The 17,678-nt window shown below is 41.1% G+C and overlaps 1 protein-coding gene across 7 annotated transcripts in view; it reads left to right on the forward strand.

The window, feature by feature from the left end:
* LOC144364815 (trafficking kinesin-binding protein 1-like) overlaps nt 1-17,678 on the forward strand; it is a 101,754-nt gene that overhangs the window by 20,575 nt on the left and 63,501 nt on the right. For 3 of the 7 annotated variants that reach the window (XM_078037983.1, XM_078037984.1, XM_078037985.1), the window contains 4 exons: nt 928-1,014; nt 4,145-4,219; nt 5,851-5,985; nt 13,700-13,776. In XM_078037983.1, coding sequence (XP_077894109.1) covers nt 928-1,014; nt 4,145-4,219; nt 5,851-5,985; nt 13,700-13,729 — 327 coding nt within the window. In that variant the 3' untranslated portion in view covers nt 13,730-13,776. Of the gene's footprint in view, nt 1-927; nt 1,015-4,144; nt 4,220-5,850; nt 5,986-13,630; nt 13,777-17,678 lie in introns of those variants that run through there. The other 4 variants (XR_013434278.1, XR_013434277.1, XM_078037981.1 and 1 more) reach the window with 3 other exon arrangements.

The raw sequence follows: 17,678 nt of genomic DNA on the forward strand, positions 1-17,678 counted from the left end.
ACTCAGTTTGCCAAAAACTAACCAAAATTGTTCATTGGTGTTTTTCCTAAAACATCTGTGAAAAAAAAACTAGTTCCTTTTGTCATCTAAGGGAAATGTCCTCGCAGGGGCAGAAGGACTTATAGATGTTCTTTTGCTGAGATCTCTCCACTAATGAAGATTATTTCCAGTCATGTGCTATGTGATGTCTTAAAAAATTAAGCCTATTTTTTTCCATTTAAGATAGCATGCATTAATTTTTCCCTAAGATTAATTTACAAACCTGAAAGGTATTTATTTCACTTTTTGCCTTGTTTCAATCTTCAGTATATTTCCCTGTTTGGGACCTTAGCTAACATTTAATTTTTACACATACTACTTCTAATTTTTTAACTGGAAAAAATTCTTTGAGTTTTTAAATTTTCTTTCTCTCTTTTTTTTTAATTTGCACTTCAGTGAAGCAACCTTTATTCTTCTCAGTTTTGCAAATGGTTGTTCATGAGAGTTGCCTTTTTATTCATTGAAATGAGGTTCACAGCTTCTGTGGCCCCATGTACTCTCAGCAAAAGGGAAAATCTAGTGGACACTGTGTCACTCACCATTCTAAGGCTTCAATAAGGAATAAGAGAGTAGAGAAAGAAACAAAGAAAGAGCCAGAACAGGAGGGGGGAAAAAAGGAGAAGAATGGGCAGGTGGGTGAGGGACAATGACCTTGTCCCTGCTACACAATTTGGGTGCTACACAAATTGCCTCCTCTGGAGCAGAATCACCAACAGCCTCACCAGCTTGACACCAATCCCTTGGGTTGAAGTGGTTTTGCTCTGTTCTTCTTTCATTCTGGAATCCTATTCATAAATTGGCTTTTCTGTTTGGTGGGGTATCTTTTTCTGGTCATTTGTGCTGTCTGCATTGGGCTGTCTCTTTTATTTACTATCTAAAACATTCTAGGCTCGAAGGGAATTGAAACGCTTGAAGGAGGAGGCTAGGCGTAAGCATGCGGTTGCTGTCATTTGGGCTTACTGGCTTGGACTGAAGGTACTTCCTCTACCACTTCTTTCTGCCCAGGGTGAACTCTGTAAAGCCTAGCACCTACTAACCCTGAAAGAACTACTGATAATGCTTGCTGATGGTCTGCACAGTCTATAAAATGTCATCTTGCCTGATTTTTCTTTTTGAGAAGAAACATGTATGCTAATATTTTTGTGATTGTAATTTAATAGGTGTCAAGTCGTACACAATGTGGCATATTTTATGAAAGATCCTTTGTCACCTGAGTTTAATTTTGTGTTAATCTTTTGAGCATATTTTTTTTTTTAAATCATGAGACAGAGCACAATGGTGGAGCTGAAACTGACCAGCCACCCACAATCACCAGCCTGGGCATAGCGGGTTTCCTTTGCCTGCATCTGCCTCTTCTGCTCCTCTAAAGGCTGCTTGGAGTCCAGCATTCTTCAAAGCAAGCATCATCTTAACTGTTCAGCGTAGACACGAAAGGGTTTTGTGTCAGTAAACTTATGGATTTTCATGAATGAGATGACAGAGATCAGTGGATCTTGCAGTTAATGAGAACTTTAAATTCAAATGCCTTGTGATTAGGGCAGGGTTTTATTCCAGAGAGATGCTTATTGCTGCAGTAGGACAAGGGTACACATAATTAAATATGTAAATACGACTGGGCTTTGAAACCTTCAAAATGGCTTTCAGACAGTGTGAAGATTTGGCCTTCTTAATATTCAACTACTAATCACCTTAAGGAATCATCCAAAATCATCTATCTATAGTGCCTACTGGGGATAATTAGACCCCCTCTTTTTTTATACTGTATTTCCTCTTCATTATTTTTACTTTAATCTGATAACACTGAATCTTATTCTAAACATTTAAATATTAACTGAGAAATCATTGACTCTGAATCTGAACAACCCTTAGAAATATCCCTGAATCTTTGAACTTTCTACAATTTCCCCTGAAAGTTCAGCCTATAAACTTTAAAATGTCCTTATTAATCCTGAATACTCATGAAGTAATTTTTGAAGTAATTAAGAAGTAACTTAAATGTGAATTTAACAGATGTTCTGTTTGAAGAATTCTGAAAAAGTTCGTTAACTGCTTTTTTTTAGATGCCAAACAAAACTAAACATTTTTCCATTTTAGTCACATCTTCTAATTTGCATTGTAATTTTCATAAAAAGAAGGGAAGTAAACAACATTGAGTCAGGATTCTTACTCTGTGATAATTTCTATCAGTAATAAATACGTTTATCTTCAGTTCTTGGTTTAATTGCATATTATTTCAAATGTTTTTGCATTCAAGGTGTGCATTTAGCAACCTGCTATACAAATTCAGCTTGTAGATATTAAATGTCATTTTAGCAGAAGTTAAATAGCTTTTCCCCCAGTTTCCAATGAGGCAAAAATATTTTAAGGTGTTACCACTATTATTGTTACAAAATAAGATTAAACTTCTTTGGAGTCCAAAAATGAAATTAATTTTACCTTTTTTTTCTTAAAAGCAGATTATATTGATATGAACAATAGCTTTGCCCTTTGAAATGATTTGATTTTTTTTTTTGGAAATGATTGTAAAGTACACTGAACCCGGACCTTTTAGGACTCCTGGTGCCCACGAGAGGTCTCCATTGTATATACCAGCATGTTATCACCAGCCTTTTACTGTTTATGTTTTGGGGAGAAATGACCTATTCTGTAGAATATCAAAAAGCATGTTGCAGTGAGCTCAGTTATTACAATGAGTTTCAACTAGATAGAACTAACCACAGCAGAACTTCTAATCCCTTGTTTAAAGATGTTCACATGCAACTTGTTCCACCTTAATTTGTGTGCTTTCCTGAACTATTATAATTTCAGGAAATTTTCAATTTCTTCATATCCCTTCTAGCATCATAAGTTGGAGATTCAAAATATTTGTGAATCTAACAATTCCATGGCTGAAAGGGAAATTATAAGTGGAATATAAATACAAGGAGGAACTGCCTTTATGGCATATGGCATAAATTTTAAACCTTAATAATCTTCAGTTGTGTATAGTGGGTCTGGGGCTCAGATGCCCAGAGGGACCAACCTAGTGACAGAGAAGCAGCAGGTGGAAGGTGGCATGGGACCGCAGGACTCAGGCAGTTTGGAACATGCCTGTCTCTTCAACAGTGACCACTCTGGCCCACCAGGTCCTTTACTTGTAGGAATGGGGCTCACTGTTGCTAAACCCAAGAAAATTATAAAAGAAATCTACAGTCTTAACGAGTAAGATATTTATGTACAAACTGAGTTTGGTTAGTATGTTGGTAGCTTTCTAATGTAGAAATATTTTGAACATGTGCATTTAAACCTAAGAAATTGGCAACAAAAGAAAAAGCTACTTAATTCCAGATTATTCAAATAGAGTAATATTTTGCTATATCCTGGCTCTCCCATTTATATTAGGATGATAATAAATTTAATATTTCTCAACTTCAAAGTTAGCTGTATCATTCATTCAGAAACTCCTCATTTAGTTATTGTTCTTCATTAGACAGTATACAGAATAAATTAAAACAATGTAGCAAGGGAGAGTGAATCAAAACCATAATATATGTTTTAAGTGCTATGATAACATTAAGTGTAAATTGAACGGAGGATAATGGTAGTTTAAAAGCTTCTTACTATTTTATTTTTTACTTAATAAAATACTAAAAAATAACTATTTTATTTTTAGCCACATTCAGTTTTCAGTGTACAACACTGAAGTTCTGTCTTCATATGCAAGGTTTTTGGAAATATCAATATAGTTCCTCAGATATTTCTTTCCCCCGCATTTGTTAAAAAAAAAAAAACTGAAGGGAGATTATCTTATGTAATATTTTCTGAAGTGTATTTTAATTTGTGGCAAATTTGCACAAATGTTTCTTGTCAAATCATCTATTTTAAAAACCTACTAATGGTATTTAAAACATCCATTCATTTTGATATTATCATTTTTCATCTCTCAATTTCTTTTTCTCTGACTTAAGATCTACCATTTGAGTGTGCTTTCATTAGTTTACTCAATCCAGAAAGGATACTTATAAATTGCTTGTTTCACAAGTTGTCTTTTTTTAAAAAAGAGGTGTATCCTTGTGATCACATGCTGGCCACGCTGTAACCACAGATCTGCTTTATCTTCTTAAAGGTACAGAGAGAATACAGGAAGTTTTTCAGAGCTAATGCTGGAAAGAAAATCTATGAGTTTATGCTTCAGAGAATTGTAAGTTGACATTTTATATGTATGGCTAATTAACCTTATTGGATTAAGAACTTGCTAATACCAACTCAGTAAACTCAGTAAATTGTGAATTTTTTAAGTGTCTTTTTTGGTAACGATTTTTTTTTTTTTTTTTAAAGAGAGAGTGAGAGGGGAGGAGAGAGAGAGAGAATTTTTAATATTTATTTGTTAGTTCTCGGCGGACACAACATCTTTGTTGGTATGTGGTGCTGAGGATCAAACCCGGGCCGCACGCATGCCGGGCGAGCGCGCTACCGCTTGAGCCACATCCCCAGCCCCTTTTGGTAACGATTTTAAATCATAACTGAACAGAGTTAATAATCTTTTGTATCATTCTCCATGTCCCAAATTCAGGAGAATTGTGTCAGAAAGATGGTAGGTGCCCATACCTGATTCATAAAATTGTCATCTTCTTTGACAGAAAAAACTTGGAGGAAAGTGATTCATCAGGAAAGTCAGACTCTTTCTCTGTTAAACCTCAAGAGCTGCAGCAGGGCAAACAAGTTAGGGGTAAAGGAAAGCAAGACTGGGTGAGGCTGGATCCTGCCCTTTGCTTCTAGAGAAGTGAATGCAGTGGGGAAAAGAGTGCAAACACTGGGATGGGCCTGCATTGCTGCTTAAGATTTGTTACTTTAGCAAGTTATTTAGCTTCTGCAAACCTTGTTTGGTCATCTGTAAAATGGGTGTAATAATAGCACTAACCTCCAAGCTGTTATGAGGATTGAAATGGGATAATGCTATGAAACTCTTACAGTGCCTGGCACGTTATATACAGATGCTCCTCCACTTAATGATGGAGGACTCCCATTAATTCATCATATATTGAAAATATGATATAGATAATACACTGAGTACGCCAAACCTACCAAACATAGCCTAGCAGCACACCCCACGGCAGGGTTTTAGTTGTGCACCCTCCTGATTGCATGGCTGACTGGATGCCATCCGTGCTCACTACTGTTGCCCAGCATCTCGAGAGCCTTGAGCCACATGTGACTAGTCCAGAAAAAGACCAGAATTCAAAGAACAGTTGCTACTGAATCTACATTGCTTTTGCATCATTGTAAAGTTAAAAAAAAAAAAAAAACACAAGCTGAACCTTTGCTAGGTTGGGGACCATGTGTTCTCTATAGCAGTGCAGTCCACCAGGACTTTCTGCAGTGATGAACATGTTCTATAACTTTGAGATACATAAAGTATCTGCTTGGCACATGAGGTTATGGAGCATTTGAAATGTGGTAGTGTGACTAGGAACCCAATTTTTTATCTTATTTTATTTGAATTTCCAAAAATTTTAATACAAATAGCCACACATACCTAGTGGCTACTTATTTGACAGTATAGCTACATAGTGTTGACTGATGTTAACACTAGTGTTCGTGTGACTGTTTGAGGTAGTTTTCTTTTCTATTAACCATTTGGTAGAGCTCAGATTTCTCTACTTGATATGAAAGAATGGACTAGAGACTTCCCAGAGGAGTTACAAAGTTCTATGAGCTAAAACTTGATAAATTCTACTGAAGACGGAGGTTCATTTGATCATAGAACATGTAAAACAGTGCCTTTTCTGATATATTTTCCTCATCTGGTATCTTCTCTCAAACCCAACACAGGTGCAAAAATACTTCTTGGAAATGAAAAATAAGATGCCTTCCTTATCGCCAATAGACAAGAATTGGCCATCCAGACCTTATCTATTCTTGGATTCAACTCACAAGGAACTAAAAAGAATTTTCCACTTGTGGAGGGTAAAAAATGTCATGATTGCATTTCTTCCAAGACTTATTATATATTTTGAGTGTTTGACATCTGTTATGTAAAATCAAATTTTTTAATGTTTATTTTTTAGTTTTTGGTGGACATAATATCTTTATTTTATATTTATATGGTGCTGAGGATCGAACCCAGTGCCTCATGCATACTAACTAGATGAGCACTCTACCACTGAGCCACAACCCTAGCCCCTAAAATCAAATTTTTAACACATTCTTCCTTTGCCTCAGAGGGACTTATTTGAGGACTTTGGTATTCTTGAGCTTGGCATTTGCTGTACTTGACTTTCTGGGGGCTCCCTCAGTAGCCGAGGCTAAGCCTGTGAGGTCTCCTCTCAGCAATGGTTAGAGGAGCAAAAGGTTGTACCAACTTTTTGTTCCAGATTCCAGTTGCTTTCAAGTGGTCCAGCTTTCCTCACTGCTCAAGTTCAAATCCAAGTAATTACAGACTGTCTGTTGGACACTTGTCAGGGGACCACAGCCAGGTGCCTCCTTTGCCTGGTGTTCAGCACAGAATAGGAGGAGCCCTTCTGGACACTCTGTACTTTCACCCTAATTCAGCCAGCTCGGCCTTTTGCACCAGTGTGACTCTATAATGAGCTGCCTATCCAGCACCTGACCTCTGGTGTCATCTTCTTCATGGAGGTTTCCTTAACTCCCCATTTGAGTTTATGACCTGGGCAGTGCTAGGGGAATTGTGAGTTCTGGGTCATTCTGAAAGCAAGTGACAGAATCTGTTACCTGTGGGTTGCACTGAGAGAGAGAGAAGCCCAGAAAACTTTCAGGATTCCAGACAACACTTGATAGACCAGCCTGTTGAGACTTGAATTACTTCAATGAAGGCATATATGTCACTTTCTTTCTAGCTTACACATGTTCAAAGTGGAATTTTTCAAAGTGATTAACCAAAGAAACCCTAGCAGAATGTCATTCAATTCTTCCAGAGGACTCTAGATGAATCTAGAAAAGACATTGAGCTGATCTTGCCTCCCCACTCCCCTACCCCAGTCTCTGAAGGTGAGCCTGAGTTTGTAGAATGACCCATCTCAGTTGGCCCTAGAATGGGAAGCTCTCTACTCAGGGCCCTGGGAGCAAGGGTCAGTGGTCACTATATGCCCCAGATAGTTACCCTTTACTCTTCCTGGATCTCCCAGATCCACATGCTGCAAAGCTCTGTGTGATAAGGGGACAGACCCTGAAAAAGATGAATTGACCCAGTGCTGTCATTCTTGTTACATTTCTGAGTCACCACCTCTGAAGGAAGGACATTCATCTTTGTGATTCACAATTTTCATCTGCAGAGACTCCAACACTCCCCACAAAAACACAAGGCAGGAAGGAGCCAAGGTTCTTGGTGGTGTCTCCCATCCCTTGGCTAATTTCTGACAGCTGTGGTCAAGAGACTTGATTTGGCCTGACTTTTCTTTTTCCTTTGTCAACTTCCAAGGAGTCATAGGTAAAGTTGACAATTGTTTAGCATTTAGATTTATTTATGGTTTGATTTTTTTTAAGCAATTAAGTTACCGGATTAAGTTTGTGCAAAAATGAAGATGCTTATCTATGTAGTATCTAGTTAAATTCAAAAGCACAGAGACAAGAGTTTAAAGGACATCTATTTTGTAATGCCTGGAAACTTGGCTTGAATGGTGACTCATGTAGGATTTTATGGGAAGCTTTTCAGCTGGGCTCTCAGGTTCTGAACCTCCACCCTCCACCTTGTGACAGGGCAGACAGTAAGTAGTAAGTTGCCTTCCCTGAGTGTCCAGGGCCACACAGAATGATACTTTTTCATCTTGAAAACTGCTGCTGCTGGTCATAGTGAGAGAGGGCCCTTCCACTGCCTTGTGGACTTTTCATTTTTCTTACTTTCTTTCTTTAGATACCAGGGATTGAACCCAGGGGCACTCAACCACTGAACCACACCCCCAGCTCTTTTTTGTGTTTTACTTAGAGACAGGTTCTCACTGAGTTGCTTAGTGCCTCGCTTTTGCTGAGGCTGGCCTTGAACTTGAGATTCTCCTGCCTCAGCCTCCTGAGCTTCTGGGATTACAGGTGTGGCCTACTGTGCTTGGCGTACTCATTTTTCTGACACCTAATTACCAGTTCTGCCTTGACTGGGCATATCAGAAATCCTAGGGGCGTATATATATTTTGAAAGTTTATTCAATATGCATGTGTTTTTTATAATTAAAAACTATAGAAAACAAAATTTTCTGTAATAATAAAATTAATAAATTGAAACAAATTCTACGATACAGATGATAGAAGGAAAAATTATTATATAGTATTTGGATTCTAAAACACAAATTGAATCTTTTTTAATGAAAGTAATGACCCTATAAGCCAAACAGAATACAAACAACCCCAAATGTAAATATATGGACAGTCAAGAATATTTGTGGATATGGCTTCTGGGTCTTCTTAGAGTTAGGAGGAGGCAGGATCAGAGGTGTTTTTATTTTTTTACACAAAGACACACAACATATACATTTATGTATGGTAAGTAAATTATTGACTTATTTATTCACTTCAAAAACATATAGATGTATCACACTGACATTAATGGGAGAAACTGAATTATCTGAAGTAGCTTAAGAGATGAGATGAGTATAACAAATTAGAACAATTAAAAAGAAAAAGAGGTGATGAGAGCTATTTGCTCCTTCTACCAAAATGAAGGAGGAGTGAGGTTTTCTAATATTTCTTAAAGACCACAAATAGGGTTGGTGGAAGCATCAAGGGGGCTTATCAGGCCTGTTAATGTGACATGTGACATGGAGCTGAGGTCCCTTAGGAAAACATGTTGCTGAGGACAAAACCTGAAGTTCCCTGCTTGGGTCTCAGCTCTGGCTGCTGCAGACAGCCCTCCCACGGCTCCCACCCTGCACCTCAGTGTCTCCCCATCACTGTTGTTTTCTTCCCTTGTGGGTTTGCACCCGGGCCCTCACCCCCAGTTACTCCTGAGCTTCCTACTGGCCAGGGCTCCTTTGCCTGGGGCAGGGACTTGTTCCTACTCGGGGCCTGCCCACATAGATACTTGAGAATTTTTTTGACTATCATCTCATGCCAGTGAGTAGGAGGTGGAAAATGGGTGCCAGCATTTATTCTCCAATTTGTTTGGGGCGTGGTTTAATTTTCATCCAAGTTGCACTACTGGATTTTGGACTAAAACACCTCTCAGAGTGGTGCCCCCGCAACCCAGTTAGCCGTGACAGCCCAAACACACATCTCCCTCCCTCTGATCAGCCAGCCCAGGCCTACTCATTCCACCTTGCCCTCGTGATACCTTCCTCTGTCTGCCTTCCCCAAAATGAGCACTTGATTCTCGCCTCATTTCAAAGTGGATTCTGCCCCAGTGGCACCCAGTTGTGATGCTGGCGGGAGGAAAGGAGGGGTCCTGCCACTATGGGTTGTGGTCAGCCCTGTGGGCCTGGCACATCATCCTGCAGTGATATGACTTTCACAAAGCCCTTGGTTTCACTGGGCAAGTTCCATGTTGCTTCTGACTTGTCATGTGCCCATCTGAAAGGGGGACATCAAACCTAGGAGGTAGACTGCTCTTGTCCCCCTCGTCTGGCAAGAGGTGCAGATCCTGTGCTTTGTGATTCACCTCCTGCTTTATCTGATCTCACAGATATCTCATGGAAAGACCCCGCTTCACTCTATTCCACTGCTAGCCAGGACCTTCCTGGATTAGTCCAGCAGTCAGGACTCTGGTCACTGTAAATTGCCTTGCATCCCCTCCCCCATGGCTCCCCAATGAGATCAAAATGTTTTCTGAAATACAGACCTCACACTTTCCCTTTGAAAAACCCTGCAGTGGCTTTTCATTGTCCTATGATAAAAGTTCTGTAGAGAGGCTCCCCAGGCCTTGAACCCCCAGACACCTCTCCCTGGCTTTCCTGTTTCCCTTGCACCCCAGGAGGGCAGGTGACCTGACTCATTGGGCATAGAGCCTGGTGATGATAATGAATGCTGTTTAGGTGTGAGTTCACTAGTACTAGAGGCTACATAAGTGTGTCACGTGGCTACTTGATGACCTAGACAGGGTACGTTTAATTTCTTTTTCTAGGATTTAGACCATAATGTTAATGTGTTAGTTATTATGGAGGTTTGGGGCTGTTCCTTTATCTTCTTTTTTTGTTTTGTTTGGGGGCATTGGAAGTGAGTTTACTTGGTAGTGCTCTCTGGGTCAGAAAAGGAGCTTCCATTTGAAACACCATTCCTACAGAGAGAAAAACTTGGCCACGGTTTGTTGTAGATTTAGTGTCTAGAAAGTTGGTGCTTGAAAAGCACAGCCTGTACTTATCTTAAACTCTAATGGCTTGGTTTCTTATTTTCCTGGCCTCATTGGTCTCAGCTCTGCCCCCTTGCTTCTTGGAAGAGGAAACCCAAGACTCAGCCATTAAGAGACCTGCCCAGGCCTCCTGGCCTTTGTCTCCTGTAAAAATCTAAGCCTCAAAGTCAAGACTCTTCCTCCCCCAATACCATCAGGGCTTCTTACTCTGTTCACACACATCCTGAGCACTGTTGACTGATTCTAGCCCCGGCCTCTCTCTTGTGTCCTTTGTGGCTCTCTGTCAGACTGGCCTAGGCCTAGGATCAGTCCCTGCAGTGCAGCCCCATTCTCCCCATTCTCTGTGACATTGTGTTCTTGACATCTATGGAGTCACCGCTAGAACTCCACCTGCCATGCAGGGTTGCTATGAAGGTTCAATCAGAAGGAATATCATGTCCTGAGAGACAGCATAGGGGCACCATAGGTGTTAGCCATGCTCCTGCTGGGGACACTGTTCTTGTTTTGCATTTGCTCTTGCTAGCTGTATGGCATTGAGCGAGTTATTTCCTTTTTCTGGACCACAGTTCTCCATTTGTAAAATGGTGTTGGTGAAAGTGCCCACCCCATGATATTGCTCTGAGGATTACTAGAGAGAATCCACACAGAGGGTTATGAATGACCTGGCCATAGACGTATTCTCAGTGGGATCTGCTCAGATGGATAACCTGAGCACTCTGAGTTGACCCCTACATGATGTAGAAAGGCACAAGACACCACACTGTACCCCCATGAAGGTGTACACTTATTATCTGTCAATTGTTAAAAAAAAGTTCTATTGTTGCTGGTATAAATTTCTCTTAAAAGTAAGCTTGGAGACTACCCTAGAACCTTATATTGTGGCTGTCTATATATTTTCCCTGAAAAGTATTTAAAGTAATCCCCCCAATGGTTATTGTAGAATAAAAAGAAAATTAAGATTTGTGAATGTATCCAAATATCAGCTTCTTTGTGGCTATCCTTAATTTTTTTTTACTGAATACTATAAATTTACACGTTTCTCTCTCCCTCCAAATTGGTATAATATGTACTTTTAAAACTATAACTGGAATAATAACACACTTCCTTGCAATAGAATAGGCAGTAGGTTTTCACTTACACCTCTGACTTGTCTAATTAGATTCAGTCAAAGGTCCTTGTACTTATGGGGGTCTCTGAACCCTGTCCCTTCCCCCCAGCTACAGTTGTGCCATTTGGGGTGTGAAGGGGCACCCCAGCCTCCTTTCACTATGTGTGTGGTGTCAGTGGGTGCCTGATAAAGTGATGCTAGCAAGATCATTGGCGTAGCTGTGTATTTTTGTTGGGTTCAATTGCTGAGGTATTTTAAAGCTTTTTGAAATTAGCTTTATAATAGGGCAACACAAGGAATCCTTGTGGTGGTAGATATGTAAACATGCACAGGCTGAAGATTGTACAGAGCTTCATGTACACCTGGTCGGATACACAAACACACACACACACACACACACACACTGTAGGTAAAACTGGGGAAATCTGAGGAAGATGCATGGATTGTGTCAATGTTGTATTCCTGTTGTAGTGACATGTGATAATTTTGCAGAATGTTACCATTGAGGGAACCTGACTCCAGGGTGTGCGGGATCCCTCTCTAATTTCTTACAACTACATGTGGTTACATGTGACTGGCTGTATGAATAATTACAGTGATCTTGGTTCACAAATGGAGCTCTAAAGGTTTAAGTGTAATCTCTGATTAATGTAATGCTAGAGAAATAGCAGCTCTGAAACTTATTCTAGAAGAACATCACATCTATGCAGGAGAAAAATTAACTCCTGGTGGTGGCGTAGGAATCTTCACATAGGATTTCTTGTGCCCTGGAGCTGATGGACTATCTAGGGCAATTAGAGCTGGACTTCATCTACATCAAATTAGATTCTGATTGAAGCCTACTCTTATAAATGTCCTTTGCCACTCCCTCCCTGGCAACTCTGTATGAGGCAAGGGAAAGGGAAATGGCTCAGGCCATGAGTATCCCTGCAGCAGGCAGGAGGTATCCTGCCATGGAAGTGCTGAATGGAGGGCAGGGGGCAGAGGGCCAGGCTCCTGGCTTGGAGGACTCAGTCTGGTCGGTTTCAGATTCAGGACCAGATTTCAAGGTTCCTCCTTAAGCTAGAAAATCATTCCAACAGCTCAGATTTCTCTGAGCTCATTTGCTAGGATGATCTCTACTTGCATTTAATAAAATATTTAAAGACCTATTGAATTCCAGTTACAGTTTGCCATTAGTAATGCCCCTGAATATGAGTTACTAATACACTTTAATTCCTAATGCCTTGCATGGGCTATTACTGAATGGGCTGGACCACTAAGAAAGCATCCACTCCTAACAGAGTTATTCTCCAGTGTTTTAGTTATGAAGCATTACTAAGAAGTTTTATTTAGCACCAAAGTGACAAGGTTTAAGAAATTTGCACTTTGGCCCTGAATCCATTTACATTCACTCTGTCCCCTGTAGAAGAAAACCTGTGCTACCTTCTCTGTGTTTGTTGAACTGCAAATCAATTCTTTGCCACTGATTTAAAATAAAAAACTCTGAGTTTTTTGTTTTTTGTTTTGTTTTGTTTTTTGGCACACTTCTTTCCTTGCACAACCCTTTTCTTCATTAGAAGGAGAACAAAGACACATAGTCCTAAAGCAGCTTGTGAGCCCCCTCTGTGACCACAGTGAAGAGTATGTGTAATGAAACCACAGTGTGTGTGTGTGTGTGTGTGTGTGTGTGTGTAGCAGCAACAGCAACAATAGTAGTAGTGTTTTTTAAAAAAAAAAAATATATATATATATATCACCCTAGTTTCCTGGTATGAACGCTGGTTGTGTAGGCTTAGAATTGAGGCCATTTGGGAAGAAGGGGCCTGTGCTATTATGAAATTACCAGTTTAAGGTTGTTGTTCAGTAATTAAACCAATTGCTGCTTCCTGAAAGCTCCCGTTCTCTCAATGTGAATCTGTACAGTCAATAGGCTCTGGATCCTATGGGAATTATGGAAATTGATTCATGGGAGCTGTGCTGCTGACCTCCTCCCCATTCACTTCAATTTGCTGAGTCTGTATGAGGCCAGACCCTCTTTCATTGCCACCACCAGACCTCACCTTGAAGTCAGGGCTTCATAGGAACTCCATGACAACTCTCCCTGTCACAAACCTGGGCTTCCTCACTGGAACTGGGACATGAGACCCCTGGGGTGATGAGTACAGTGTGGGTTGAACCCAGCAAAATCCATTATCCTTCATGCCTAATAAGCAGAGACAATTTCAGGGCCAGTGTTTTACATGTACCATTTGTTGGGTGGGGTTGTGGCACCACAGTCTCACTGTGACTTCTGTTTCTTACAGTTTTATGTGCTGAAAGAGTTGGCCAGATGACTAAGACATACAATGACATAGATGCTGTTACTCGACTTCTTGAGGAGGTGAGTATTCAGGGGAAGACAAAAAAGGTTGCTTATAATTGATCGATCGTAATTTATATTGATTAGTGCAAACGTTACTATTTCAGCAGGAGTCCTAGAGATTGGGCCTCCTTGGGGTATAATTTAATGGCTTTACTTTTTGAACTAGTAGTTATGTAGCTGACCTTGGTAGCTGCAGATTTCTGCAAGTGTTTTAGGTTTTTAAAGGAACATATCATTGACACAAAATATGGTAGCATTCAGATACTTGCTAGAATACCCAGTTTAATATTTGAGAACCACTAAAATATATTTTAAATCCCAAATGTCAGAAAAATACATGATTATCCCTGTCTTTCTAACCTATTTTAAGTTTTTGCTTATATCAGGCTAGTGTGATATTACAGTGTCAGTGTGGGAAGAAGTAAAATAAGCGTGGCAAGGAAAATCTAGAGAAGTGGCTTAGGATTAGGCAACTACTTGAGGACTGGTTCTCAGTTTCTTCTGAGCATTCCATTGGCAGAGAATTGAGGACCGAAGGCCTCAGAAAAAGGAGTGTGACACGCATCCATAGGCCACTCCCAGGCTGGAGCAGGTAGGGTTTTAGCTGGTATTTGCTAAGTGCCCCACATATCCCAGCACCACTGAATCCAGCCTTTAGTGAACAGATGCCAGCTTTTAGATCTGTGTTTTTGCTCTAGACTCCAGAATGACTTTGGGCTCATGACTGTTCATTCACATCTTCCCTGGAAAAAGAGTAGAAGGGATGGGAGACTGAAATCATTGCTACCATTTTTGGGGCACTGGGAAGACAAGGTTGAAACCTGGGTGGGACCTGGGCCAGTATGGGGGGGGACCCAAAGCTTTGCAGTGACTCTCTGTTCTCCCTGTTTCGTGTCTCTGTCTTCCTGTGTTTCTCCCTTCTGCACAACCAGCCTCCCCACACCTGCCCTGCAACACACTCCTGTCTCATTCTCTTGAAGGGGAAGTTGCAAACTCTTCAGGGCCATATAAATAATGTCAGGGTTTGTTTCTGTGTGACTGAGCATGGGGGAAAAAGCATTTTGGGGCCCTGACCTTGTGCCTTCTGGTGGCATCTAGAATTGCAGCCATCTTGGTGGTGGCATTGGCCATGTGGCAGGTTCACATGGTTGGGCCCAGGGGACTTTTTAAACCTTAGATATAATAGATCTTTGCTGAAATATCTGTTTCTTACTATTTGGGATAAAACTGAACTGAGAGCTGAGTGTTTTCTACAGGCCATCTCATTAATTCTGTAGTAGCTTTCAGAAGTTGATATTGCTGTTTCCTCCATTTTACATGGAAGGAGCCGGAATCCAGTGGGACAGGCACCAAGATTACTTGGCAGATTCCCAGCCCTGCCCCTTAGCCCCCCTTGCCTGGTGGGACTGTCGCTCTTGACAGTTTTGTTTGCTGGCCCATTTAGTCTTTGTTAATACAGTTGTCCGTGGGATACTTACTTGGAAAATGTGACCAGGGCACTGCAGCCTCTGGGTGTGCACTGCCAAGGTCCTTGCTGAGGCTTGTCTGAGCTGGCAGTGCTGTGTAGGTAAATGCTCCACAGGGCATGACCCTGCTCTCTGCTAGGACATGCAAGGACCACTTTTATTTTTTATTTTTACTTTCTCTCTCTCTCTCTCTCTCTCTCTCTCTCTCTCTCTCTCTCTCTCTTCCCCTTCCCTCCCTCCCTCCCTCTCTCTCTTTTGTGTGTGTGTATATTGAGGAGGGCTCATGGTTTCTGAGGTCTCAGTCCCTAGATGGCTGACTGGGCCCCAGGTGAGGCAGACCATCATGGTGGAAAGGTATAGAGGAAGAAGCAGCTCCTTGGTCACAAGAAAGTAGAGAGAGCACAGGGCCATTTCTAAGGAGCCAAGGACATAAGTTTTTTTTATGTAGATACTTAGTATCAAGTCATTTTCCAGAGGCTGGGCATATAGCTCAGTTGGTATATTACTTGCCCTGCATGCATAAGGCCCTGGGTTCAATCCCCAGCACCACAAGAGGGAAAAACAAACAAATAAATAAGTAATTCACTTTCCCTCTAGTTTATTTCCTGACCGAATGTTGCTATATGAAGAATATAGTCTCATATTTTTTAAAAATTGAGTTGCTGGTAAGAATATTGGTAGGGTAATTTCTTCACATGAGTGTTTCATTGTGGCTTCTTTTACTTTTAAAGAGTTATCATGTTTTTAGTTTTTTGTTAATTTTTTTTTTTTTTTAGTTGTTGATGGACCTTTATTTTATTTGCTTATTTATATGTGGTGCTGGAAATCCAACGCAGTGCCTCATGTGTACAAGGCAAGGGCTCTACTGCTGAGCTACAACTCCAGCCCCAGGTTATCATGTTTTTATCTCTGTGTTTTATAAATAGCAACACCATTTTGTTCTTGCCCTGATAAAATCCCAGATGAATTTACTACCTTTCTCTGGAAGCAGTTGGGTTAAAGTCTAGCTGCACAAGTCATTTGACAGCTGCACCCTGGTGTGCTTTTCACTGGCCTTTGCCTCTGTTTCCTCTGCTCATTTGTGTTGGTTTGCATGCTGGCCACATGCAGGCTGGTGCCAGGGAGTTGCACAGGATGCTGAAGCACAGCCCTTGAATGTGGACTGTGCTCCTGGTTTAAGGGGAGGAGGCTGCTGCAGCTCACCCTGGCTCCCTGCTGTTGGGAATATACCTTTGGGTAGACCTTGTCTTGTCCCCAGTTCTGAGAGAGAGAGAGAGAGAGAGAGAGAGAGAGAGAGAGAGAGAGAGAGAGAGAGAGAATGTGTTCCACTGTTTCCTTAGTCATGCTTTTATCCTAAAATTAGTGAATGGGATGAGTCAGCTGCTGCAAGAGGGAGGCAGGCTGTTCCTTCTCTAGTGGGTGCACTATCAGTGCAGGGTTTTGTTGCAAGACCAAAGGCTGAGTCCAAGCAGCAGTCTTCAAAAGCAAAACAAAGCAAAGCATAGCCAAAGGGAGGGAGCAGGCAGTTAGAGCAAGCTCCACCTTGCCTCTTTTCCCACATGGTAAGAGGATTAGGTTTTCCTAATAATTTACTACTTCCAAGGGCCTAAATTATTTGTAGTCTCTTATTCTCTTATGGTTTAATCCACTAGTCATTTCCTAGCTGTTTCCTGAATTTAGAAGCAAACATTTGTCATATGATAATTGGTAGTAAGAAATGGAAGCTTTTTTTTCCCCCCATCTTGTGATTCCCTCCAAGGAAACTCAACCAGCCTGATGCATTAGTAAAACTAGAGCAAAAAAGACCAGAGATGCTATAATAATTTTGGAAGTGTTTTTCATTTCATTCATAAATATTTTTACTGTAACTTCCTGCTTTTTTTTTTTTAACCAGCCAAGAATGTTCTTTGTGATGACTGTAGAGATAAGGTTTCCTGTGTGCAGATGCCAGCCCTCCATGGGGCCAGGAGAGGCTGGAGGCCCCAGGGCTGGGGTTGGAGGTGTGAATGCAGGGCAAAAGCCTTCCTTGTTGAGCTACCACTTCACTTGTCCCCCCCCCCACCTGTTTCCATTGCTCTTGGGTGGTGGCCCTCAATGCCCTAGGAAGCCATCCCTCCTTCTTTGGGTTCCCTGGCAGTGCCTTGCCTAACCTGCCTTCAGCCTTGTAATTTTTGCTCAATTTGTCTGCAGGGAAACGTGCAGACAAAATGTGGCTGAGGTGTGCAAAGGGTCTGTGCTTGCTGGGGCTCAGCAGCCTGGAAAGCAGTGCAGAGCAGGGAGCCAGAGAGTGAGCTGATGGGCGTTAATTAAGCACCTTTGGGTACTCAGTCTAAGAGCTTGTTCTAGCAGAGAAATTTAATAGACTCAAGTTAGATTTATGGAGACTTTGCTTCACAGAGAAGTGTCCTTTTTAGTGCAGTTTTAGCCAAATGCAAAAGAGCTGAAACCCACTTG

This window comes from Ictidomys tridecemlineatus, chromosome 2 (assembly GCF_052094955.1).
Source record: "Ictidomys tridecemlineatus isolate mIctTri1 chromosome 2, mIctTri1.hap1, whole genome shotgun sequence".
Classification (NCBI taxonomy): domain Eukaryota; kingdom Metazoa; phylum Chordata; class Mammalia; order Rodentia; family Sciuridae; genus Ictidomys; species Ictidomys tridecemlineatus.